Source organism: Prionailurus viverrinus, chromosome E2 (assembly GCF_022837055.1).
Source record: "Prionailurus viverrinus isolate Anna chromosome E2, UM_Priviv_1.0, whole genome shotgun sequence".
Classification (NCBI taxonomy): Eukaryota; Metazoa; Chordata; class Mammalia; order Carnivora; family Felidae; genus Prionailurus; species Prionailurus viverrinus.
In genome coordinates, this window is record NC_062575.1 from 50,780,162 (window position 1) to 50,808,079 (window position 27,918).

At 47.2% G+C, this 27,918-nt stretch overlaps 1 protein-coding gene across 13 annotated transcripts; it reads right to left on the reverse strand.

The window, feature by feature from the left end:
* On the reverse strand, positions 1-27,647 carry ZNF229 (zinc finger protein 229). 13 transcript variants are annotated; one of them, XM_047834603.1, is made up of 8 exons: positions 27,500-27,647; positions 22,306-22,480; positions 19,072-19,336; positions 11,412-11,468; positions 10,164-10,717; positions 9,678-10,062; positions 3,852-3,978; positions 1-2,402 (listed from the first exon to the last, which is right to left on the reverse strand). In XM_047834603.1, exons 7-8 carry the CDS (start codon positions 3,883-3,885, stop codon positions 133-135), a joined length of 2,304 nt encoding a protein of 767 aa, XP_047690559.1. In that variant the 5' UTR covers positions 3,886-3,978; positions 9,678-10,062; positions 10,164-10,717; positions 11,412-11,468; positions 19,072-19,336; positions 22,306-22,480; positions 27,500-27,647; the 3' UTR covers positions 1-132. The 13 variants fall into 13 exon arrangements, with proteins under 13 accessions (XP_047690559.1, XP_047690562.1, XP_047690557.1 ...); XM_047834606.1 differs by lacking the exon at positions 10,164-10,717; XM_047834601.1 differs by having other exon boundaries at positions 9,678-10,414.
* Between the last annotated feature and the right edge of the window lie 271 nt (positions 27,648-27,918).

Sequence of the window (27,918 nt, forward strand, 5' to 3'; positions counted from 1 at the left end):
TCTATCAACCTGCCGGATCGTCCCTTCCCTTCCTGGGCAGGCCAACTGCCGTGATGGGTCACCCTCCACCGGAGCCCTCCCTGCGCATCCCGTTCGCAAAGCCTTCCTCCTGCGTCGGCGCTCAGACGGGCGTCAAGTTCTGAGTTCTGCCTCAGCGCGTGTCTGCTTCTCCGGTTTCTCGCCGGCGTGCGCTCGCTGATGGTTCCGCAGCCCCGAGCTGTAACTGAAGCCCTTCCCGCACTCCCCGCACTTGTAGGGCTTCTCGCCGGTGTGGACCCTCTGGTGGACGTGAAGACAGGAGCTTCGCCCAAAGCCCTTCCCGCACTCCTCGCATCTGTAGGGCTTCTCGCCGGTGTGGACCCTCTGGTGGCCTTGGAGATGTGAGCTCTGACTGTAGCCCTTCCCACACACGTCGCATCGGTAGGGCTTCTCTCCGGTGTGCACCCTCTTGTGACTGAGGAGACCAGAGCCGTACCTGAAGCCCTTGCCACATTCGTAACACGTGTAGGGCTTCTCCCCCGTGTGCAGTCTCTGGTGGGTGCGAAGATTTGAGCCGTAACTGAAGCCCTTGCCACACTGATCACACGTGTACGGCTTCTTCCCCGTGTGGATCCGCTGATGTTTGTAGAGGCTTGACGTGCACCGGAAACCCTTCCCGCACGCTTCGCACTCGTAGGGCTTCTCGCCGGTGTGGACCCTCTGGTGGATGAGCAGCCCCGAGCTGTAACTGAAGCCTTTGCCGCACTCGGCACACTTGTAGGGCTTCTCGCCGGTGTGGGTCCTCTGGTGGATGAGGAGGTCGGAGCTGTAAATGAAGCCCTTCCCGCACGCGTCGCACACGAACGGCCTCTCCCCGGTGTGGACCCTCTGGTGACTGTGGAGGTCCGAATTGCGCCGGAAGCCCTTCCCGCACTCGCCGCACTTGTAGGGCTTCTCCCCGGTGTGGACCCGCTGGTGGACGTGGAGGTCCGAGCTCCGGCCGAAGCCCTTCCCGCACTCGCACTTGTAGGGCTTCTCCCCCGTGTGCAGCCTCTGGTGCCGGAGCAGCCCCGAGCTGTAGCTGAAGCTCTTCCCGCACACGTCGCAGTCGAAGAGGCGCTGCCCCGTGTGAACCCGCTGGTGGGCCCGGAGGTACGAGTTGTAGCTGAAACCCTTGTCGCACTGGTCGCACCGGTAGGGCTTCTGGCCCGCGTGCGCCTTCTGGTGGCTGCTCGGGTGGGAGCCGCACGAGGAGCCCTTCCCGCACTGGGCGCCGCAGCCGAAGGGCTTCTCCCCCGGGTGCACGTGCCGGTGCTTGTGGAGCGCGGACTTGGCGTAGAAGCCCTTGCCGCACTCGCCGCACGCGTAGGGCTTCTCGCCCGTGTGCAGCCGCCGGTGCACCTGCAGCACCGAGCTGTAGCTGAAGCCCTTCCCGCACTCGCCGCACTTGTAGGGCTTCTCGCCGGTGTGGACCCGCTGGTGGACGAGCAGGTTTGAGCTTCGGCCGAAGGCCTTCCCGCACTCCTCACACGCGTAGGGCTTCTTTCCCGTGTGCACGCCCTGGTGGATGAGCAGAATCGACTGATACCGGAAGCCCTTCCCGCACACGTCGCATCGGTAGGGCATCTCCCCGGCGGGGGCCCGGGGCCGGCTGGGACCGCGCGCGTTCTGCCGGAGGCCCCGGGCGCGCTCCTTACCCTTGGAGGGCTTCTCGTCCGTGGGGGTCCTCTGGGGCCTCTCGAGGTGGGCGGTCTGCCTCAAGCCCGTACCACCCTCGGGATATCTGCGGGCTTTCTCTTTCCAGGGAGCGCTGGGCTGGGCGGGAAGGTGCAAGGCGCCCCGGAGGCCGTCTCCGCGTTCGCCGCTTCTCCGGTCATCCTCTTCCGGGGCAGGGTGACGGAGGGTTGACTTTTTCAGGCCGTCTCTTCCACAGCGCTCGCGATCACACGGTCTCTCTCTTTCCGGTAACCTGTGGTCATCGTGACAACGTGATACCCAGCGGAAGCCGAAACCGTCCCACTCGGGTTGATGCGTTGTACCCTGCGTGTCAAGTTTTTTACACCCTTCCAGAACATTCCACGACTCGTTCACAAAGGCCTTCATCCAAGATTCTTGAACGGACACCGGTCTTATAGCTTTCCAGGGTGGAAACGCTTGATTGTCCAAACTGATGGGTCCTTGAAGACCGCCGGCCAGATTGTCAATTTGCAAACCCCGAGGAGATGCTGCTTCCCACCCCTGGCAGGGAGAAGCGTCCTCCGAGAACTGGAAATCCTTCCCTTGAAGATTCACTCTACGGTCTTGACTCCCAGTTAATTCACCAGCCGCCTGTTCCCCGATTTTCCAGTAGCACAGCTCTCTGTAGGAAAGGCACTTAAGTTCCCTTTCTTGAATATACTCCAGATCCTTTTCATTCTTGTCTCCTGTGGGGTGAAAGACAGTTCAGAGATGAGAACAAGTACAAGAATGGCTCATGGCTCAGGGATCTCAAGCCAAGTCAGGCTTTCAGGCCCGGACCAGTAACGGCCTGGAGCAAAATCCACCTGTGTGTATCATAACTACCAAGGCACTTCTTTTGTATCTGGAAGAAAAAAAAAAAAAAAAGAAGAGGTTCCTATTAATAAGCTTCGTAGCCAGACATTAAATGACCCTACTAGCAATGAACTGCATCTCATCTAGTTGCCCAAGCGAGAAAGAAATTCCAAACAGATTCCTACAGAGGAGATTCACTTCTCCGCTTAATGTTGTCGTTCATAACAATAATATCCAACATTATTACGATGCTTCCTACGGTGCTGACGATATACACCGATTAACTCACTTAACCCTCAGAATAACACTGAGGGGGGAACTCATCATTTTTGTTTAACGGATGAGGGATCCAGGGCACAGAGAGGGTGAGTGACCCAGTGAAGTCACTCCACCATGCGGTGCCGAAGGGGGGGGCGGGGGCAGGGAGTCAAACAGGGAAGTCTGGTTTCAGAGCCATACTGAGCACTGCCTCCCAGAGTGAATCTGTGAGCACGTGTGAGCTGAACTCGGGGGAGAAACAAAGCACCAAATCCTCCAAAGTGCACCAGCTGTGTCCCGGCTTCCAGAAGCGTATCGAATAGGAATCCACATGATACTGACAGGGCCCAGAGGCATAAACATGTTCAGCTTCTCTCTGTCACCAACTGCAAGCCATCAAACCATCACGTTTACCACGTAGTTCAACGTTAAAGAAATCTGCCCATGCTTTTTGATATTCCTTATTGGCGATTCTTATCATCATGGGCCAGAATAACACAAATCTGTTCATACCCGAGGACTTGTAGGATATTGGAGACAAATGAGAAATCCATCAGTGGACTCTCAATATGCTGGAAGAGTCTCTCTGCCACTGGCTTGTCTTAATGCTGACCGGCTGTTTCTAGCAAAGGGAGGAAAGTCCAGGGACCCCTCAGTCACTCTGGATATGTTACTCTCTGAAAAGCATGAAGAATCCATGTGAAGGTGGGGACCGAGGAGCGGAAATGAGGTCGGAGAACAATCACCTACCATAGTACAAGTGTCCACAGGCAAGATCAAGGTCAGAAGGGGCCTCTGCATGACAAGTTCACCCCACCCCTGCCTGCGTCAGACCCCAGGCTGCATGGTTCTTGCCCGGGCGTGCATCTCTCGGGAGTTTCTCTGTTACCCGAGTCTCTCTACCTTGTTCCATGGAGGTGCCTTATCAGGTTTGAAAGGTTGTTGCCCTGAAAATCCAAGCCTTAGGCTCATTTGTGAGGTGCAAAAAATGATCAAAAAATGTAGTCCTGATCTTTCAAGTTCCCCGGGAACAAGAACATTCCAATCAAGGTAAGTGTGGATTACCCAGACATTCCCCTTACCCAGAGAGAGCAGGTTCTGGAAGTTCTCCAGCATCACATCTCGGTACAGCTTCCTCTGGGTGGGGTCTAGAAGCCTCAGCTCCTCCTCGGTGAAGACCACAGCCACATCCTTGAAGGTCAATGGCTCCTAAAATGTGAGACACCATTAACACAAACACGTACCAGATGAAAGGCAAACTTGGCGTCACTAAGAAGGGTAGACAAGCACGCAGGCAGTTGCTCGGTCTGACGAGTCAAATCAGGTTTTGTTAATGTCTGATGCCAACAATGTAGGTTCTTACCAACTGATCTTCCGTGGTTATCCACAGAGCAAAGCAACAAACATTCTTCGCTCAGTGTGAGCACTTCAGAGGGCAATTCCATGGAGCTACAATGCTTCCATCATGTGGTCTGTCCATTTGACAATTTTTTTATAAGTTTTTAAAAAAAAATTTTTAACATTTATTTCTGAGAGAGAGAGAGAGAGAGAGAGAGAGAGAGAGAGAGAGAGAAAGACAGAGCACAAGTAGAGGAAGGGCAGAAAGACAGGGAGATACAGACTCTGAAGCAGACTCGAGGCTCTGAGCTGTCAGCACAGAGCCCAACGTGGGGCTCGAACCCGCAAACTGCGAGATCATGACCCGAGTCGAAGTTGGGACGCCCTACCGACTGAGCCACCCAGGTGCCCCTCAAGTTGTTTTTTTTTTTAAGTGTATTTATTCATTTTGAGAGAGACGGAGACAGCACAAGTGGGGGAGGGGCAGAGAGCGAGGGAGAGAGAGAATCCCAAGTGGGTTCCATGCTGCTGGCGCAGAGCCTAATGAGAGGCTTGAACTCATGAAACCGTGAGACCCTGACCGGAGCCGAAACCAAGAGCTAGATGCTTAACTGACTGAGCCACCCAGGGGTGCCTTGACTCTCACTTACAGAATACCAACTTTTCCTCCAAAATGGCTGTTTCAACAGTGCCTGATGTTAAGAGTGCCCACATCTGCACACACCTCCAGATCACCTCCTCGGTTCTTCACCAACCAGCCCCTCGCCCCTCCATCAGCAGTGGGACAAATCCTGCTCTTTGCCGCCCCTGCCCCCCACCCCCTCCACACACACACACGCCTTTTACGGGTTTCCATGTCAGCACCTGTCAGAAGCAACCAACGGGTATTTATGCGACCATGTCCCCAGCCAGAGGAGGCCTCTGAAGCAGCGGTGGAGTTTCACGTCATGCTGTGTCATCCTCAGTTATGAACTGTGGCCCACGGCCTTCGAGCAAATTGCTCTAGTCCACTGAGGAAAACAGCGGCGTTGTAAACACAGTGAAACACAGCAATCAACTGTATCGTGATACTCGCCGTCCTTCTCGAGAGGGAGACAATTGCGTATGAGGGACTTCAAATTCCACTTTGCCTGCAGCCTGTCCCAGGAATACCTGTAACAAGGTCTTACGAAGTACAACTTGAACTGTGATTCTATACATAACTTAAAAAAGAAATTTTTTTGTACTATTTTTGAGAGAGAGACAGACAGACAGACAGAGTGCAAGTGGGGGAGAGCAGAGAGAGAGGGAGGGAGACACAGAATCCGAGGCAGGCTCCGATTTCTGAGCTGTCAGGACAGAGCCCAATGTGGGGCTTGAACTCACGAACTGTGAGATCATGACCTGAGCCAAAGTCAGAGGCTTAATTGACTGAGCCAGGCACCCAGGTGCCCGTATACATATTTAACTTTAAAAAAAAAAAAATTCATGGGTTCATTTTTAAGAAGGAAGGCAAAGTAGCTTTAGTAGTAAGTTTTCCTTTTTTTTTTTTTTTCAGCTTATTTATTTATTTTGAGAAAAAGAGATAGAGAGAGAACGGGGGAAGGGCAGAGAGAGGTGGGGCAGGGGGAGAGAGAATCCCAAGCAGGTTCCATGCCATCAGTATGGAGCCCGATGGGGGCTCGAACCCACGAAACCATGACATCATGACCTGAGCTGAAGTCACACACTTAAGTGAGCCATCCAGGTGCCCCCATAGTAAGGTTTAATGCATGCATGTCTATATATGACTCATTCCATAAATGTTCAGTACCTATAAAACAGTATTAGACACAGGAATTCCAGACATAACGAAGAAAATAACAGCCCTGCCTCTGTGGGGCTTGTGCCCACAGTCCCCGAGGTCCCTTCCAAGTTCTATGATTCACCAGAAGGACTCACAGGACTCAGTACATAGTCATACTCACAGCTTGCGCTTAGTATGGTTAAAAAACAAAGCAAAATCATGGGGCACGTGGGTGGCGCAGTGGGCTAAGCATCCGACTCGGCTCAGGTCACGATCTCACAGTCTGTGGGTTCGAGCCCCATGCGGGGCTCTGTGCTGACGGCTCAGAGCCCGGAGCTGGCATCAGATTCTTGTCTTCTTCTCTCTTTGCCCCTCCCCCACTTGTTCATTTTCTCTCTCTCTCTCTCTCTCTCTCTCTCTCTCTCTCAAAAATAAGTAAGTAAATCGCTTTAAAAAAATCAGCTGAGGGAAAGAGCATGTGGAGTGAAGTCTGGAGGAAGCAGGGTGCAACCGGGTGTGTTCTGTGACAAATCTCAGCCACGCAAAGAACTACACACTGGACCCCATGGGTCCCGGCAGATCTCTGAACATGGGCGTGGTCTCGGGGAGCCCTGAACCAGGAGGTGAGGGAACTTGGCCATGGCTACACAGCCAGTGAGAGACAGGGTTCGAGTTCAAACTACAACATGAGCACACAGAGTCTAGTTCCAGAGCCCCTGTACTTTAACTTTAACAACTGTCCTATACGGGCCAACCTGTGTGTCACCAGGGGGGCAGAAATGCGTGTATAAAGCAGATAATTTGCAGAAAAATCACTGTAAGGCAGGCTCTAGCCTACGTATCTTTACGTGGTTTATCTCACTGAACCCTCACAAAACTCACAGAAAGCGAGAACTTTCTGGAGCACCAGGAATGCTCTCTTGTCTGCTCTCTTACCGGTAACTGCTCACAAGGTAGTTACTGTTGCTATCTCCATTTCACCGACGAGAAAACGGGGCTCAGAAAGCGAATGCTACGTGTCGAACAACATACGCTTCGGAAGCCTGAGTCGGGACTGGACTCGGGCAGCCCGAGTAACGACGCTGAAACCACCCAGCCCTACCGCCGCCCAAATGAGCTTGGAGGCGCCAGACCAGAGGAACCCACCTCCCCACTCGGGAGGGAGAGCGCCACCAACACAGCACATTTCCGAGCAGAATCCCAGATCGATCCCAAGACCAGAGGCAGCGTCACAGGGGAGAAACGTCGGGCCAGAGGCAGCCGATGTGACAATTACACAGTTGTGGCCCTGCCGCTAACTCCCGAATCTTTACAACCAGTCCTGCCTTCTGCACTGAGCCCTGCCCACTCCGCCTGCCGCCTGGACGCCTAAAAGGTATCGCGAAGCAAAAACAGCCCAACTGGAAGGGAGTCTTTCCTCCCAAATACTTCCCTTCTCGTCTCTCTGACGTGGGCAAATGCAAGTACCATCTGCCTTAAAGGCATTGCCTGGATTCTTTCCTTTTCTTCGTTTCTTACATCTGATTCATTAAAAAAAAAAAAAAAATTCATGGGGCGCCTGGGTGGCTCAGTCAGTTAAGTGTCTGACTCTTGATTTCAGCTCAGGTCACAATAGCACGGTTCGTGAGTTCGAGCCCCGCGTCAGCCTCTGTGCTGGCGACACGAAGCCTGCTTGGGATTCTCTCGCTCTCCTCTCTTTTTCTCTCAAAATAAATAAACTTAAAAAAAATTCTGCCACTTATTATTCCAAAGTATACTTCAAGCTTCTCCCTGTAACTACTTCTACCTCTCTAATGTGACTCGTCATCGTCCTCCGCTTGGATGATCGCACAGACCTCCTCCCAGTTCATCCTGCCTACGTCCCTCAAGATACTTCAGAGCCCTCATCTTGCATTTAACCCGTTACTACCGGTCTCCCCCTTCTAGAAGGCCAGCCCCATGAAGGCAGGGGTGGTATCTGTTTTGCTCTCTGATGTATCACCAGGGCTTAGAATAATGTTTGGCCCATAGTAGGTGTGCGACAAACGTTTGCTGAATGAAGAGAGAAAGACTAACTTTTGAACCTCAGAGGTACATGCTCAATATAAATAGTAAAACAACACAGAGACATACAACTCAGTAGAGCAGAGTACAGTATACAGGAATGGTCACGTCCTATGAAAGCTAAGTCAACTGTCATTTTTCTTTCTCTTTCTCCACATGTATAACGCACACACCTATTTTTTTTTTTAACTTTTTTACTGTTTGTTTATTTTGAGAGAGAGAGAGAAAGCACACGAGCAGGGGAGAAAGAGAGAGCACACAAGCAGGCAGAGAGAAAGGGAGAGAGAAAGAATCTGAAGCAGGGCAGAGCCTGACATGGGGTTCAAACTCACAAACTGCGAGATAATGACCTGAGCTGAAATCAAGAGTCAGGCGCTTAACCAACTGAGCCACCCAGGCATCCCCATACACACCTACTAAATATATATGTTTATATACATATATACACATACATATACATAAACATATAGAAAAATATATAAATGATAAAGTCAGCATTTCAGTTGACCTACAGATGAATGATTAATAAATGGCACTGTCCTGACTGGCTATCCATCTTGAAGAAAATGACATTAAATGTCAACCTTAGGCCACTTACAAAAACCAGTTATAATCATTTTAGAGATTAAAACGTTTTTAATCTAAATAAAAACCCATTTAGGTGCCTTTTTTTTTTAATTAAAAAAATTGTTTTTTTAATGTTTAATTTTGAGAGACAGAGACAGGGTGTGAGCTGGAGAAGCGGCAGAGAGAGGGAGACACAGAGTCTAAAGCAGGCTCCAGGCTCCGAGCTGCCAGCACAGAGCCTGACATGGGGCTCGAACCTACAAGCCACAAGATCATGACCTTAGCTGAAGTCAGACGCTTAACCGACTGAGCCACCCAGACGCCCCCATTTAGGTGCCTTTCTGATTAAGCTTAGAATGGGTAAGGCCTTTTGCAGCTAGGTATGGAGCCATATTTTCAAAAGGGTACTAACAAATCATTTAACTGTGTACAAATTTTACACTTCTTTATGGTCAACTCACCATTCAGAAAGTAAAAATTGAGAGAAAGTAACTTTAACACTTTTGATGGGCATGAGTTAACAACCCTACTCTTGAAAGAGCTCCTGTCATTAATGAAAAATGGACAAAAGCATTTCATAAGCAATTTATAGGTGAGAAAATACAGCAGCAAATATATACATGAAAGATGCTTATCATGCACCTACTGTGTGAGGAACTACAAAATACATAGGTCTTGGCCACATACCCTCCTCCATCAGATTAGCAAAAATGTTTAGTACTGATATATAGCCTGGGGGGGGTTAAACTTGCCAAAAAGAAAATTAATCAGAATTTTTAGAAGCGTGACCAAAAAAACCCACTCCTACGATTAGGGGAAAATAAAACCTCAAGAGATGAGCCAACCAGCAGAATGAACATCACTGAAGCACAAGCCGGTGAACTGGAAAACAGAGCAGCCTCCTGGAAGGTGACAGAAAATTCCGAAGAAGAGAAGTTTAAGAACAGGGAAGATAGATCTGGAAGTTACACCTTCAGTAATGGGAGTTCCGGCAGGACCACATGAATAAAATGACAGTAACGGCAGACAGACATCCAGGCAGAGAGAGAATTAACGCCAGAAGATCGCAGAGCAAAGGCGATAAACGTGTGATCCTTGAAAATGACGCTCGGCCAAGATGCCATGTATAAACACAACAGACCTTTCTGAGAAAAAGCGCTAAACTAACCAATAAATAAGCATAAGCTTTGCTCACCAGAAGGTGAACGGAGAAGGGAGAGAAAGACCAGCATGAGACTTAATGCCAGTTCCGAAAGTATGAATGAAGACTCTTCAGCTTCGCCAACGTGCCATCCGCAAATTCCGTTCGCCTAAAGGCACAGACATTGTTCAGCACAGAAACGGTCAGCGGAGACGGCATCCGATCCGCAAGTCTTCTTTGGGAAAAGCAAATCGTGGAATGACGCTGAGCCAGCCAACAGGCAAGTCAGTGACGCCAGGACTACAGAAACCAGAGACAGGTGGCGGACAATGACCGGACAAAGACCGGTGGCGGAGAGAACTGACACAAGCTCACTGTGGGAATCGGTGGTGACAACCGTCAGAAGGTGATGACGGTAACGACAGGATCATACCAGGAGCTGGTGGGAAGTAGAACCGTGTTAATTTCTTCAGCCCTCGTGGCGGGAAGTTCCCCAATAACATTTACAATTAAAGCGTACAGTAAGGAAGTAACTCAAACCTTCCGAATTTTTCCATAACGTCTTTTCGTAAAAAAAGGAAGCTTTGTAAAATAATTTTGCACGCGCCGAAAAGAGCACGTACTTAAAATTTTGCAAATTGCTTTCTTTTTCTTGCAACCCAAAGGAAAAATGAGTTAACACATGTGCACAGATCTACGGTGTGTGTGTATGTGAGAGAGAGAGCGAGCGCGTCTTTTCATGTCCTGATATTTTCATCCGCTTGTGACCTCATTTGACAGCGGCACAGGACCTGGACGTGAGAAGAAACAAAATGATAACAGTCCATCAATCCAACATCAATCCAATGGACGGACATGGAGTCCACCCCACGGTTTTTTCTTTTTTTTTTTTTTTTTTGCTGTTACGAACAACGTTGCAATGATCAGTCTTTGAATACTCGCTCTCTGATTTGGAATGAATTCTTAAGAGTAGGAAATATTGGAGCAGACGTGTGCAGAACTTCCAAGAAGACTAAAAATGCCCCTTTCAATGGTGTGAACGCACCATCTCTCCATCTGGCTAACAGTGAGAGGTGACCTTTCAAATCTTTGATCTGCTAGAAAAGAAAAAAAAATCAGTATCTCATTTCAATCTGTATCACTTTATTTTTTTTGTTAATGTTTTGATTTATTTTTGAGAGACAGAGCATGAGTGGGGGAGGGGCAGAGAGAGAGAGAGAGAGAGAGAGAGAGAGAGAGAGAGAGAGAATTTGAAGCAGGCTCCAGGTTTTGAGCCGTCAGCACAGAGTCGGATGTGGGGCTCGAACTCATGAACCGTGAGATCATGACCTGAGCCAAAGTCAGACACTCAACTGACTAAGCCACCCAGGCCACCCCTGTATTACTTTAATAGAAGCTGATCGGACTTTTCATATAATTGTTGGCCATTTGTACTTCTGTTTTTCTCCCTTCCTGAACAAGAATGCTTGGGTCTTTGAACCCGTCAAAAATAAAGACATTAGAATTTCTAATTTTGTCGTAGACGAAATGTTTTTTCCCCTAATATGCTCTTTTAGCCTTGTTCATGGGGTACTTTTTGTAGGGTGTATTCACCTGGACAAAAGGACACCTGGAAAGGAATCAGAGAAATGTCCCACAGAGGAGATAAACTCCGGCAGAGAAGGATTCATTTGTAATTATTCACCCAATATACTGTTTCCTCGACTCCCTTTTACCAAGGGAGGGAGATATTTTTACACTCCGATGCCTGACGTGTGATTTCTGGAAAGAAAAGCGATCTCAACCCACCTGAAACTGTCCTGTCCTCCCCATCCTGGGAAAGAGCTGAGGCTTGAGAACGGAGAGCTGCGGGAGGAGAAGGAAGGCCATGAGAAGATGGGGCTCCTGCCTGTGTTTGCAGACTCTCTACCTGGACCTCAGCAACGTCTGCTGCGTCACGAACTGGTTTCTTCTCTCTCCACACCCGGCTCGATTCTCCCCCACTGCACCCCCTTCATGAACTCTCAACCTCTCTCCCTAGGCCTTGAGGTCAAAGTCTCCATGGTTACCTCTCCCAGGTTTTCCCAGAGCAGCAGCAATTTTATATATCCTCTGATCTTCCTAAGCCAGAGAAGCAGAAGATCTGGGCCTTCTTCATTCTTGAGGTTCTCCAAGCTCTGACAAGGAATGTCAGATGGCTACCTGGGCTCAGAAGGACCTGCCTTCCCCTGCATGCTCCCCAGCCTGGGTGGTTCCCGCACTCCGGGGACCTGTGGGCTCAAGAGGGAACTTGACTTTATGGAGTCCTTTCTTCTGGGCCCCAAAGCTCTGGGTCTCCAGAACGGTTCACACCCTGTAGCCATCATTCATTCAGCGGACACTGACTGAGTCGCTGTATGCATAGTCCCTGCTCTGGAGAGACTCACCGTCCACAGAGCCAAGGATGCTGCAGGTGGCTGGGGACAATCTGAGAGGTTTCTGTGGGGAGGGCTGAGCAGAAGTGTCACAGGGAGACACAGGGCCCTACAGAAGGGTGCAAATGCCACAAACACAGGACACCTGTGTTCTGTGAAAGAAAATCTGGAGTGTGAAAGCTTTACTAATGCAACACTGTAGGCCTCACAGAAGAAATGATGAAAAATCCCTGTGGTCGGGACGCCTGACTGGCTCAGTCGAAGAGCATGAGACTCTTGATCTCAGGGTTGTGAGTTTGAGCCCCACACTAGGTGGAGAGATTACAAAAGAAAGAAAGAAAAGAAAAAAAGAAAAAGAAGAAAAAATCCCTGTCCTCGAGGGTCCTATCAATCAAGATGCAGGTTAGCAAAGATCTTCTAAATCAGAGTTTGTAACCTTTTCTGTTCAATGGCCTCCTTTGTCAGTCTGGTGATACTTATGGGTTCTTACTCGGAATGATGTTGTGAAAGCATAAAATAAAACACACAGGGTTACTTTAAAGGCTAATTATACCGGAATACAATGTTCAAAAATAATAAAACACCAAGGATGTGCTTCTTTTTACACATTAAGTATCAAGAATGAATCAACTGCTGGAATTTCCAAAAAGTAATGAGCATAAGTAATATTCTGAAACATCTACACCAACTACAATATAAAAACATCTATGATTTACCTGAATAACAGAGTCACCGGTGCTGATACTACTGTGGTCTGTCACCTGCATTCATAATCAAAGGAAATACTAATTTCCAGTATGACTGATGCACATTTTTTTTTTCCCACTCGGGTTCATGATCACCCTGCATTATGCCCATGGACTTGCGTTCAAGAACCCCTTCCGTAAGGGAGGCCTTCTGCCACCACCAGATTGAATTAGTCACCCCGGGACCCCAGAACCATTGTGTAGAAACTGCTGGCTTGCCACCTTTCACACAGCTGCCCTGTTAAGATCTCTAAGTCATCAAGAGAATGCGGTCCTCTACCTTCATTCGTGGTCTCCATTTTGCACGGGGTTGGCACACTGGACACGCTTCGCAAATTTCATCAGTGGGGTGTGGAGCACAGAGATGAACAGAACTCTCGGCACGGGCCCGGAGCTAGCCAGTAGGCAGCAGAAACACACTGACCATAAGCTCCTTCCTTTTGCCTCTTTGCCTGATCTCCTTTCTCCTGAGACTCGAGCCACAGGGCAGGTTCGTAGGAACGTACGCACCCTTAGGGTGCCTGCTCTAAGATACTCCCTGTACTGTACTGAGTCAGGAGCTCATGTGTCCACCTTGCCTCTAGCCATCGGTCCCAGGCCTCTGCACAACCCGCTCTGGCAAGCGCCTCCCTGTCTCCCACCGTTTGTGCACTGCCCTGCCCCAGGGATTGTCCTCTAAAGCAAGTGTGGAGAGGTGCCTGGGTGGCTCGGTCGGTTAAGCGTCAGACTTCAGCTCAGGTCATGATCTCGCGGTTCGTTAGTTCGAGCCCCATGTCGGGCTCTGTGCTGACAGCTCAAAGCCTGGGGCCTGCTTCGGATTCTGTGTCTCCCTCTCTCTCTGCCCCTCCTCCACTCATACTCTGTCTCTCTCGCTCCCCAAAACAATAAAATACCAATACCAATACAAATAAAGTTAGGTCACTCCTCCGGCCAAGAACTTCACCTCACTCAAAACCTCCGCCAAAGGCCTTTCAAAAGGCTTAAAGACCCTACGCTATCTGACCTCCCAATACCCAATTTCCTACCGATCCTTCCTCTTTCTCACTCTGCTCACCCTCTCTGGCCTCCACACTTCTTCAAATGGACCCTGCCTTCAATGCTGTTCCCTTTCCCCAGCGTCCACAGGCCTCTCTCTTCCTTTGGATCCCTACTCACCTACTCACCACCCTGTCAGTGAAATCATCCCTGGTTATCCCACACAATTGCAAGTCCGTCTGCCAGTCCTCCCAAAGCATCTTCCCTGCTTCATTGTCCTCTGTGAAGCTTAGCTAACCTACCATTTTTCTTGTTTACCATCTTCCTGTACCCATGAGAGTATGAACTCTGTGAGGGCTGGGATTTTAGTCAGCTCCAAGCAACAGGGTAAGCACTCAACACATATTTAAATGGGAGAATGGGGGCGGGGGGAGCCTGGGTGGCTCAGCCGGTTAAGCGTCAGATGTCAGCTCAGGTCATGATATCACAGTTTGAGTTCGAGCCCCGTGTTGGGCTCTGTGCTGACAGCTCAGAGCCTGGAGCCTGCTTCTGATTCTGTGTCTCCCTCTCTCTCTGCCCCTCCCCTGCTCACGCTCTGTCTCTCTCTCTCAAAAATAAACAAACATTAGGGGCGCCTGGGTGGCGCAGTCGGTTAAGCGTCCGACTTCAGCCAGGTCACGATCTCGCAGTCCGTGAGTTCGAGCCCCGCGTCGGGCTCTGGGCTGACGGCTCAGAGCCTGGAGCCTGTTTCCGATTCTGTGTCTCCCTCTCTCTCTGCCCCTCCCCCGTTCATGCTCTGTCTCTCTCTGTCCCAAAAATAAATAAACGTTGAAAAAAAAAAAAAAAAGATTAATTAAAAATAAACAAACATTAAAAAAAATTTTTTTTAAATGAAATCAATGGGAGAATGGGACTAATGCGAACTCAACCTGCTGACGCTTGGATCCTGGGTCTTTTGAGACCAGCTACAGAGCGGGATGGTTTTGTTCTGCAGTTTGTTCGCTTAATCAATTACATGCAAAGGACCATGCAGGGCATGCTGGGACACGATGGTGATCAGGGCAGGCAAGGACTCTGCGCGCGAACAGCTAACATTCTAGCCGGGAAGACAGCACACATTCACTGAAGTTCTACTTTTATGTCAGGTGCTTAGGTTTAAGGAAAGATACACTCCTTTACCATATGGAGCTCACACTGGACAAAGAGGACGACCAATACAACTGGCGCCAAAGGCACTGGGATAAAGGGGTCATGGGACCAAGGGATGCCGCAAAGGTAGAAATGACAGGACTAGACGAATAATGACACGTGAGGGTGAAAAGGAGAAGTCAGGGGCGCCTGGGTGGCGCCGTCGGTTAAGCGTCCGACTTCAGCCAGGTCAAGATCTCGCGGTCCGTGAGTTCGAGCCCCGCGTCGGGCTCTGGGCTGATGGCTCGGAGCCTGGAGCCTGTTTCCGATTCTGTGTCTCCCTCTCTCTCTGCCCCTCCCCCGTTCATGCTCTGTCTCTCTGTCCCAAAAATAAATAAAAAACGTTGAAAAAAAAAAATTAAAAAAAAAAAAAAAAAGAAAAGGAGAAGTCAAATACGAGTCTGGAGTTGAAGTTTAAAGAAAACAGGTAAATTATGGCATTTTAATCCAGCTAGCAAGACGAGAGGCAGGGGTGGGAAGTTGCTGGTCTTGACCCTTAACACCGAGGTTGTCACACGGCCTGGGTCTAAGTTCTGGCTCAGCCACTCTGTAGCTGCATTAACACCAGAAGAGAGAGAAATCTCTGAATGAGCCTGTTCTTTCTGCCGTTAAGTGAAGACAGTACTTCTCACAGAGTTGACAGAATTAAGTCTCTCTCTGTGACACACGTACACGGGCATACCCATTTGAATGAAGTTCAGAGTCTAGTACGTGGTACACGGAAAATCCTCAGCCAACGACTGTCACTGCTGTCATTCGCTCACCCCACCACCAACCCGGGAATACAGGCACCCATTCGTTTAACAAAGACACGTTCAGTGTCCCACTCTGTCTCGGACGCTGTAACAAACCCTGGGGACACAAGACCAAGTAAGATGGGCAAGGTGCTCGTTCTTATGGTGCTTGCGTTCTGGCGGGTCAACAGGTCTTACAGATAAGGTGATCTCTGATTACAAAAGGGGCAAGGACGAAAATAAGTTGAACGGGACAGATTCTCGTTCTGGGTCAGAACACAGGGGGCAGGTGTGGGAGACGCAACATGAATCAGGTTGTCGTGGACAGTCTCCAAGACCCGCATGAAAATAAATCAGCCACGCAAAGATCTGGGATGGGAAGAGAACGGAGGGGCACGCAAGGGCAAAGGCCCTGACTTCTGGTTATAACACCTCAGCGTCCTTATCTGTGACACGGGACTAATGATGACTTACTGAGAAAATTAACTATCAATTCTTACTGACAGGCTAGTACATGCCAGGCACTGTCCCAGGTATCAGGGATACTCAACCAAAGCTGTCCGCATCACTGGCATGTAATAAGCACTTAATAAATGCAAACCGTTACAGTCACTGTAATTATTTCTTCCCTGTAGCTAGCACAGCCCTGAAGCAGTGTAAGCCTAAGTGATTTACTGGCTACACGAACCAATACTACAGGCCAGGGAGAGAATACACTAAATAGAGTCGCTGGGAAATTCCCCCGCCGTTAGGAAAAAAACATCTCTGGGGGAAAGCAGCCACGGCTGAGGGGCCGGAATGGGCATTTTTCATGACGAGTAAGGAAGATCAGGAAAGCAGGCCTTTGGGAAGGGAGCTGGCATTGCCATAAAACAACAAGAAACCAAACTTTTATTCACCTGGAGCTCTGATGTCAAGAGACCAGGGGTTACTCCTTTCTCTTCTACGCAGTTCTCTCTGAGAAAGGCACAGTCCCAAGAAGCAAGGCCATGAAATAAAAACGAGCCAGGAGATAACATGATTTTATCACAATTCCCAGCTACACAACAAGGAGAAAGTTCTGAGCACCAGCTGAATGTAATCTAGCCTTCCTGGAATCTACTCCTACCCCCAGGAAAGAGACCTCCCTCCCTACAGGGCTCAGAGGGTCCACACCATTCTTACTGTGGGCCTTGTCTACAAGCCTGCACTCACTGTAGCTCCTAGGAGACCATCAGATGGCCAACAGATACCTGAAACGATGCTCGACATCACAAAACATCAGGAAAATGCACATCAAGATGGAGAGACCACCTTACCCTTGTCAGAAGGGCTAGAATCAAAAAGACAAGCAATAACAAGTGTTGGTGAAGATGCGAAGAAAAAGGAACCTCGGGACACTGGTGGTGGGAATGCAAACTGGTTCAGCCACTGCAAAAACAGCAAGGAGGTTCCTCAAAAAATTAAAATTAGAAATGCCCTATGATCCAGTAATTATCCAGTAAAATATCCAGTAATACTACTGGGTACTTACTCCAATAAAACAAAAACACTAATTTGAAAAGATCTACGCACCCCTGTGTTTACTGCAGCACTATTTACAACAGCCAAATTATGGAAGCCACCCAAGTGTCCATCAACAAATGAAGGAATAAAGATGTGATACATATATATACAACGGAGCATTACTCAGCCATAAAAAAGGATGGTATCTTGCCATTTGCAGCAACACGGATGGACCCAGAGGGTGTGAAATGAATCAGAGAAAGACAAATACCATACGATTTCCCTCAGATGTGGAATGAAAGGGGGGGGAAATGAACAAAGAAAAAAAGAGACAAAAAACCAGACTCAAACACAGAGAACAAACTGGTGGTTGCCAGAGAGAAGGTGGGTGGGATAAGAGATCTCTTATCATTTTTTTTAATGTTTATTTATTTATTTTGAGAGCGCGTGCGTGAGAGGAGGGGCAGAGAGACAGACAGAGAGAGAAAGAATCCCAGGCAGGCTCCACGCTGTCAGCGCAGAGCTCAATGCAGGGCCCCACCCCACGAACGGTGAGATCATGACCTGAGCCAAAACCAAGAGTCAGACGCTTAGCCACCAAGGCACCCCAAGACCACTCTTGTCTTGATGAGCACTGAGCAATGTACAGTATTGTTGAATCATTACATTATCTACCTGAAACTAACATAGTACTGTATGTTAAAAAATATTTTTAGGGGCGCCTGGGTGGCTCTGTCGGTTAAGCATCCGACTTCGGCTCAGCTCATGATCTCACGGTTTGTGAGTTCAAGCCCTGCATCGGGCTCTGTGATGGAAGCTCGGAGCCTGGAGCCTGCTTTGGATTCTGTGTCTCCCTCTCTGTCTGCCCCTCCCCCGCTCACACTCTGTCTCTCTCTCTCAAAAATAAATAAACATTAAAAAAAATAAAATCAAAATATTTTTAAATGCCTAAAGATATACCACGTTCATGCAATTAAAGACTTAAGGTTGCCTGTTCTCTCCAATGCAATTTCAATCAAAATCTCAACAGACTTCTTGCAAGATTTGACACCCTGATTCTAAAATATGCGTTGTAATGAAGAAAATCTAGAATAGCCAAAAAAGAATCCTACCAAAGAAGGAAAAATTTGGACTCATTCTTTCTGACTTCAAGATTTAGTCTAAAGCCACAGTAATCAAGAAACTGTGGTACTGACTTAACAACGAACACACAGATCAATGAGAAGAGTCCTTTCAACGTATGGAGTTGGAACAACTGGAGTCTTAGTACCCCTCCTTAAATCATACACAAAAATTAATGCAATATGGATTAAAAGTCGACTATTAAAAGCAAAAGGTTTGAATTAAGAGCTGTGACTCTCATACGCTGTGTGACAGAAGAGAATTCAAACCATGTGGCTCGGGCGCTGCAAAAAAACAGAGCTAGCATCACTACACCAGCAAAATGATTTCTTAAAGCTTGTACGGCGCTTAATAATTCTCAAGGGAACACAGACAGACCGTGAAGAATCAACTTCTGCAGCTCTTTATAGAAATGACTTCACAGAAAAGTCTGCAATTCATACAGAAGTAGGTGTGCGGCTACCGTAAAAGAATTCCAGATATCACCAATCCAAAACTACTTGGATTGGAGTCTCCCGAACCGAGAGATGCCCGTCTCAAAGCCATAGCTGCCGACTTCCAACTGCTCCTTCCAAGCCTGGGGGCGCCCAGCGCTGCCGGCCCGAGCCCCGCCCCCCATCCCAACCCGGGATGCTCTGTGCGTCCGCCTCCTCAAACCTCTCCTTCGCCAGGCGGAGCTGCCGAAATCTCCCGGCTCTGACCCCCGCCACACGCCCCCTCCCCCCAGATCCTAGAGCCCAGGCCCCTTGTCCCTGCGGCGGGAACGAAGACCTCCAAAAAGCCCCACGTCCCGTAACCTACTCACCATCGCAGAAGAAATGATGGCAGTGCTGCGGTGGCCGGAAGCGGAAGTGGGCGCCTCGGCAGGGCCCGGACTACACTTCCCAGGACCCTCTGCGATGCGCGTTCTTACTTAAGGGAGCCGACGGTGTCGTAAAGAAGCGTACACCTGGAGCCCCGCCCAAGGCCAGGTGGAAGGCGGAGTGCCTTGCGGGGCTGCTCTGGTTGGTGAGACGGCACACGCTGTTCCGGCGCTGAGCTTTGGAGCTCCGCGACAGCTTTTTTCTTTCCTTAAAAAAAAAAAAAGGTTATTACTCGGTACTAACACGTTCACGTTGTGGAAAATCTGACAATACTCTCAAACAAAAAAATCCATAATCCCATCACCAGGGAATATAAAGTATTGATGTTTTTGATTATACACACACACACACACACACACACACACACATATAACTTACACCATACATCTATAATTTACACCATATATGTATATAATTTACACTATATATTTATTTATTTATGTACTTTTTTTTTCTTTTTTACAAAAGCAGTGCATGATCAATGTTAAGGGACAAAAGTAAAAAGAATGTTAAGAAAAGTAAGGGAGGGGCGCCTGGGTGGCGCAGTCGGTTAAGCCTCCGACTTCAGCCAGGTCACGATCTCGAGGTCCGTGAGGTGGAGCCCCGCGTCCGGCTCTGGGCTGATGGCTCAGAGCCTGGAGCCTGTTTCCGATTCTGTGTCTCCCTCTCTCTCTGCCCCTCCCCCGTTCATGCTCTGTCTCTCTCTGTCCCAGAAATAAATAAACGTTGAAAAAAAAAAAAGAAAAGTAAGGGGAAAAAGTAAGAGAAAGAACTAAAGTCCCCCATAATCCTAGCACCCAGAAACAAGTATCACTAAGATCTTGGCCTATGTATTTCCGGATTTCCTCTTTGAGTAAATATATACTTAAAATTTTTTGTCCCCACAGAATTTGCATCATAATATCTTAGAGCCGATTTTTTTCTCTCACCTCATGCATGTCACTAAATAATAAATTCATTTAAAGTGGTTGTTTAGGATTCTTTCGTTTTAGGTCCGTTACCACCTTATCCACTAAAGAAGTTAGACTTCCAATCTCATGCGTCAAGAGTAGGAATAATCATTTTCTTTAATTTCTTCCAATTTGATAGCCCAAATATGCTGTCTCCTTATTGACTGCGTTTCTTTATTCATGGAGATGTGGAATAAATGTCGATATGTCAGCGGTGGGTAAATTGCCTGTTTATATCCTTTGCCCGTTTTTATCTTTTGCTTATTTATTTATAAATTCTCTTTGTATACAAATGGTATTGACGCTGTCCTGTATGATGATTTTTCCCCCCAGTTTGGACTTTTATAAGGCAGTATTTAAAAACCACCGACCTTTATTTGATCAAATTGATCAGTCCTTTCATTTTGGATTCTGTATTTTTCCACACAATTATAAAGACTTCCTCTGATATCCAATAAGGACATCTATATTCACTTCTGTTCTAAAATTATGCCTGAGATTTGTCTTAATCAGGTATGGTAAGACACACAAATACAGAAATGGTAGTCATGAGGAAAGAAGTTTAATACTCACAGATTTCTAGAAACAAAGTGTGTGGCATGCCACACAGGGTTTCACAGGGAAGGACCATGGCTGGTCAGGAGGCAGTAGAGAGGACACGGTCCAAAGCCTTTATTGGGTTTTGATGGGAAGGGATGAGTGAATCAAGGTAAATAAGATGAATAAGTTTAGGATAATATTTTGGTGGGCTCTGGGTGGTCCCTTGGTGTCCAGTGCCTAGTCCTGGGTTGATTCAGGGCAGGGGAATATTGCCTTGGTGTATGAGTTCGATAAAGGACACGGTTGGGTGTCTGGGCTCTGGATCGGTTTATTTGTATATCAAAGGCAGCTAACAGGGAAGTAGTTTGCTATCTAGGAATTTAGGTAGCCTTGGGAGGGGCGTCTCTCTGGGATCAAGGCCTCAAATGCCAGATCATAAAAATAAATAAATAAAAATAAAACACAGGAAAAAAAAAAAGAAGATATAGTCAATTCAACTTTTCATGGTTTTATTGGTCTGTTTTATTCTGTGTCATTTATTTTAGTATATGGTGTGAAGACAGATCTACTTTTCTTTTTCACCAAATGCTTGAGTATTCGCAACAAAATCTCCTGAAAGATTCATCGTTTATCTACTGATATAAAATATCATCCTACTCATTTACCAGGTTATTGTACATACTTGTATATTTTCTGGGATACAACTGTTCCAATGACAGAGATGTTTTTTTCTGTGCTAAAAGATCTCAATTAGAGTTATCACTGTTGTATAATATATATATTTCTCTCTCCCTCCCTATTCTGTTTGTTTTTTTTTTATTTCATCCTATAAATTCTAGCACTCTCTTTTCCAGATGAGCTGTTGAATTGTTTTGACAAATTCTCAAGACCTGTCAAGGGTTTCTTTGATTAGAAAAATAACCCAATCACAGCACTGCAAGCCTCTTGGCATTTGCTTGAGTGTAAACAGTTTCAGTTCCCAGCCAAAGTCCTGCCATTTTTACCCCTGTGTCTGCTACTGTTGATCCCTCTTAAAATGCCCATCTCCTTGTTCACTTTTGAAACATTACCCAATTTTTTTAAAAGTAGGCTCCATGCCCAAGCCCAATGTGGGGCTTGAACTCACAACTGAGCCTAAAAACTCAGCTGAGATCAAGAGCGGGACTCATCATCAACTGAGCCACTCAGGTGCCCCAACCTTACCCGATTTTTAAGACTTAAATTGAAGACCGCTCCATGGAAACTGTATGAGTGCTATCACAAATGAACAGAGCAGCCTCTGGTTCAGGAGAGTGCCATGTGAATATAGTTAACGTGATCTCATTTTTGGAACATTCTCCTTTCCCTGGGAAATCAATAAATTGGGGTGTTTTTACCTGCAGAACTGAGGAAGAACTCCTAGATGTGGGCAGATGAATCTCTCCCAAGGCTCTAGGAGTTATATGTTAATTATATGTTAAAATGAAAGATGATGAAAAACATTTGTTTATGTTAAAGCAAAAAAAAAAGTATTTATTTATCAAAAGGTGCATAGTGCTTACTAATCTCCAGCTACCTAAATGTTTTACAAAATGAATGTTTTCTAAATGTTTTACAAAAATGAACTCACTGGGAACTGTTAATGGCCCTCTTGTTATCATTTCCCTTTGATAAGGAAACTGAGGCACAGAAGACATAATCACTTACCCAAGGTCTCAGGTACTGTGTGTCAAGATCCAATGGGCACCTGGTTGCAGGATCTCTACTCCCTCTGCACTGTGGTGCTTCCCATAACATATATGTAGACATGCTCACGAGTGCACAGAAACTTAGGGAAGGTCATACGGACACTGGGGATGATGGTTTGGTGGGGAGATCTTCCCTAAGGAAGGACATGGGTTAAGAAGGAGGAAATGAATCTTGCTTCTAATTTTATTTCTCTCTGTGGAAAATTTAGATTATATCTACGGTCTTACTTAGTATGTTTGTGAAAAAAACAACAATCGTAAATAAAATATCTCATGTAAATGTAAAAATTCATGAATAAAGTAAATTATAAATAAAACAAAGTATTAATAATGATAAAAATCGCCAGTCTACCAGAACACGTAGTGACCGTAAATATGTGCGTACCAAACAAAACATGTAAACCCAAAACTGACAGCGCTGAAAGAAGAAATCGACGTGCAGTTATAGTTGGGGACTTCAGCACCCCACTTCCTGCAGCTGATATAATTACCAGACAGAAAATTAGCAAAAATATAAACTAAGTGAACAACACCATCAATGAAGACAATCTAATCGATGCTTATAGAATGCTCCACAGGAGAATACGCATTTGTTTCAAATGTCCATGGGACACTCACCAAGACAGACCATATCACGAGTCATTTTTCAGTCACCTATGTAATCAAGACAGTGGTATGGGTGGAGGGATGGACACACAGGTCAATGGAACACAGTTAAAGAACCCAGAAATATACCTACACAAATATGTTCCACTAATTTTTGACGAAGGTGCAAAAGACATTCTATAGAGATATTGCCTTTTTGACGAATGGTACCGTAACATTGGAAATCCATAGGCACAAAAAAGTGGGCATTGGCATAAACTACAAGCCTTATGCAAAAAATGAGTTCAAAATGGACAGTTGGATTAAATACAAAACAAAGAACTATAAAACTTTCAGGGAAAAGGCAAAGAAACTCTTGAGAATCTAGGGCAAAGCTGAGTTTTTATTATTTTTATTTATTTTTTTTTTCTTTAATATAATTTATCGTCAAATTGGTTTCCATACAACACCCAGTGTTCATCCCAACAAGTGCCCTCCTCCCTGCCCATCACCCACTTTCCCTCTCCCCCACTCCCCCCATCTACTCTTAGTTTGTTCTCAGTCCCTAAGAGTCTCTTATGGTATGCCTCCCTCCCTCTCTGTAACTCTTCCCCCCCTTCCCCTCCCCCATGGTCTTATGTTTCTCAAGATCATATGAGTGAAAACATATGGTATCTGTCTTTCTCTGCCTGGCTTATCTCACTTAGCATAATACCCCCCAGTTCCATCCACGTTGCTGCGAATGGCCAGATTTCATTCTTTAAAGCTGAGTTTGTAGACTCGACACCAGTAACAGGAACAAAAGAGGAAAAATTGATAAATTGGACTTCATCAAAATTCAAATCTTTTGCTCTGAGAAAAACCCTGCTAAGAGGGTAAAAAACAAGCTAAAGACTGGGAATAAATATTTGCAAACCACAGGTTGGTTCGCACCCCTCTTGGTAGCCTCCCTGGTGTAATCTCAAGTCAGCCCCAGTACTCAGAGGGCAGGGAGAGACTGAAGAATGAGGCAGGCCACTCCAGGTTGGCAGGCGGCAGTTTCAATAAGCAAAGGAAACTTACATATGAGGCGTGTCTTGGGCACCAGCAAGGTGAATGAATCCCCGTACCTGCTCTCCAAATGTTAAAAGATTGTAAAGAGGCCCTAACTGGGCTGTCAAGTATACCGTTCTCAACACCACATCATTATTTCAGGACTGTGTCCTTGGAGCAGCCTGGGGGAGCAGGAAAGGCAAGCAGAACCCACATTCGCAGGACAGGGAAGGGGTGAGGAGCTTCCGAGTGCCCCTATCCAGCTCATGGGTCAACTGGAAATCATGTACTGTTGCGTTCCCCAACACTTCAACCCTCGTGATCAGCTTAGAATCTCGTCTTCCCCCTCTTCCATAATAAGCCCTGAGTGGTCAACAAGGGGTTTCATTAGTGTGGAGGTGGCTCTTTTGGTGGCTATCTGGCCACATTGGAGACAGATTAAGACTATAATATCCAAAATCAGTGACGTTTCTATCAAGAGCCCCAGGATCCAAACCATTGATTTATTAAATCCCCTAGAATGGGGGTTGTATCACTCAGGGCGATTACTTGTGTCCCTGTGTCATTTGGTAAAGATGATACATTAGCAGACTTATCAGATAGGAACACATGTATTCTGTTTGGATAACGGCACAGGTGTCTCTTTGCAAGGCAGAACTAATGTCCAAGGCCCTCCTATCTGGGATGACAACTTTTCTATTAGAGTCATTCGGTGTTCAGTAATGGTAGGTTTCACTGGCTATCATTCAGGGCTTGCTGAGTGAACTTAGTAAAGGCTTCTGTGTGTGCTATAACATCTTCCAGGCCTATGGAAGGAACAAAGACAAGAGCCAGATGATCCTACCAGTGCAAAATACAAGGTGTCTCCCTGGCCTTAAGGAGATTGGCAGCCATTGTTACCAAAGGGCGGATTTTCCCCTTGCCTAGGGAAAGCCCAGGGCATGATGGCCCAACCATCCAGGTGGAAGCCGTGGCCAAAGGTCTGTGTCATATAACCATTGTGTTTTATTTGGTGCTACCCAACAAATACTGGACATTGCAACCAATCAGTGCCAAACCCATCACTATCCCTTAATATGACAGAATGACTACACAGCTCTCCTGGTATCCATCCAATGTATCTAATATGATTGGGTTGACTTTGTTTAGAGTGATTTTTTTTTTTTGCTCCCAACGCAGGGGTGCCCAGGTGTTCAAATGCCCATAATCTGGAGTGAAACATACAAACCCATCCCAAATGTGAGCATGACCATCCATTGCTCTGATGGTGGTATTTCCAAGACCTTTTTGGTAAGCAATTTGATGAGCTACTCTTACGGTTTGCTTTCCAGAAGAATACCCACATCCAGGGTCATGAATAGTGTGTGTCATCACCATGTTTCTGGGTTAGTATTGGTAATACCAGATGGACTAAGAATACTAGCCTTAGATTGTTGTTGTTGTTGTTTACTGCTTTAGGGCTTTCTGATCACATCCCTGAAGGAGTGATATGCATTTTGGCAATTCTGACAAGCTAGAGAAGGGCAACCACCCACCTATTCAATAATTGGATTGATTTGTCAGGCACACAAGTGGGCCCCTAGTAGAAAGGTATTTTTATCAGGTGCCCCTCCTGTGACTAGACACCACAGGAGCATGTCTAAAGGCCAAAAAGACAGATATTTTGTGAAAAATTGTATGGCGACGTCTCCCCCTTCACAAGAATTACATCTGTGGCCCAACCCTTAGATGTTCATGCAGACTTAGGAATTTGACCTGCTGTGCATACCCAACATGTTGGCCAGGGCAGACAGCATGAGGAGGTGGGCTGGGGGCAGGATATGCCAGACCAGGACCCCCACCTTCTCCTGTTTTCAATACTGCGTGTTCCCTTCCATGTAGATGTGTCCCCACAGGCTCAGCAGCTCATAGCAGGACAATGGGATCCCAGTGGGGACTGAGAAGTTCCCCCTCACCCAAAGGTTCAAAGTAACTCACTCATCCCAACAGCGCATCCCATTGCAAATTCTGGTAAATAATTCCTCTTCCAGATGTGAGGGGGACTGCTGTTCTCAGCAGCAAAGCACGGAGCTGGTCTGCTGTGAGGATGGAAGCAATGGCTGTTTCCTGCCACTTCCGCACCCCTACAGTACTGGGTGCCTTGGCAGGGGTCCCCAGTCTGGCATATGGGGCAATAGGTTCTACTGGTTGATCATTCAAAGGTATTAAAGCCTGGGACAATACTTTGGTCCATCCAGCCAAGATGATTTAACCTATTAACAAGTTAATCTGTCGCTTTAACATTCCATTTTTTTCCTTTCTATTAACCCTGCTACTCATGGGTTATAAGGGAGATGAAGCTTCTTTTTAGTGGCATGTTTTTTGCCCAGTCTGGGATATCATGACTTTTGAAATGGGATGCCCAATTACCATCTATTCAATGAGGGTATCCATATCAAGGAGGATATAAGCAATTTGCCAATCCCTCGCCTGTTGGGAACTCCAGTGAATGGTCCCAGATTCTTTTGGCAGTTACTTTGGGTGTTGTTTAGAACATACAGGACAGGTTGTTGCTTCATTAACCAAGTCACTGTATTTCAAGGGCAATCCAGCACCCCTGGCAATAGGCCATCCCACCCAGGCATTGTGATGGTCACTCTATGCACCAGATCTGCTGTACCTAGTGGAGGGTCAGTAGCTAAAGCTTGTACCTGAGGGGCACCTGGGTGGCTCAGTTGGTTAAGTGTCTGACTTCAGCTCAGGTCACGATCTTGTGGTTTGTCAGTTTGAGCCCAGCGTCGGGCTCTGTGCTGACAGCTTGGAGCCTGGAGACTGCTTTGGATTCTGTGTCTCCCCCTCTCTGCCACCCCCCCCCCCATTCACATTCTGTCTTTCTCTCTCTCTCTCAAAAATAAACATTAAAAAAATAAAACTTGTGCCTGAGCTAGGACATCAGCTTTCTGTTTGCAAGGGGATGTCAGTGCCTTGTGAGACAGGACGTGAAAAACAGTGAGGGCCGCCTTAGGCGCTTGTAGATGGACCCAAATGTCTTTCCATGTATCTTGACCCCACTAGGGTTTATTCATACTCATCCACCCCTCAGCTTCCCATTGTCGGAGCCATAGGGTTTATCCCTTCAGAACAGCCCAGTTGTTAGTGCAGAGGGTTAATGGCCAGGACTCAGGACCATCACCAGCCAGACTACTCTGAGCTCAGCCCACTGGCCACTAAGGTTTGTTTCTGTTTCCATCCAGATGGTGTCCGTGTTGGGCTGAATAGCAACTACAGTCCGTGTGGGCGGGGTTCGCCTAGACTAGACCGATCTGTATACGCAGCATCAGCGGGAATCTCCCCTGCCCCCCTCTTTACAGGGACACCATAGGAATAGGGGTGGGAGCATCTGGAGGATGTATATATACTCCATGGGGCCTAGCAGCCCTAGAGACAGTGAACTTGTGCATAGGGCCTTCCTCTGCTGTAAACAGACCTGCCACTTAGTCAAAATGTGGGTTTGAGTCATAGCAAAGGTGGGTTGACGGAACATATATTTAACTCACCCCTTGACTGGGAAGTTCTCATGACAATGTGTTGTTCCTTAGTGAGAGGCTCCACCTGGAAGAGTACTGTGTGCTCCATGGGGGTGTATCAGCTTTCTGTCTCCTTCATTTAGACCAAAGTCTTGGCGGTATTGTCTCCTCTTGTTTTTGTCGCAGTGCCCAATCGACACCGTCTGGAGTCATGGACACATTTACCTCAAATGAGAGTCCTGCTTGATATATGCCAAGGGCTTTAGTCTGCTTTGTGAGCATTTTTGCCTTCCCAAAGGCAGCCTGCTGCTCTGATCCCCGGTCCCACACCTGCCCTTTCATTATCAGGTAATATAAGGGACAGAGGCACTGTGCCATGTGGGGAATAAAAGTCCTCCGGAGACCTTAACATTCTTAAAAAGGCCTGCACCTCTTTCATATTCTTGGGG

Bases quoted from the DNA above. Each gene is read 5' to 3' on its own strand.
- ZNF229 (XM_047834596.1), bottom strand. The intron at 2,403-3,851 runs GTAAGGGGAATG...TTCACCCCACAG, and splicing joins CCAGAACCTGCTCTCTCTGG to GAGACAAGAATGAAAAGGAT.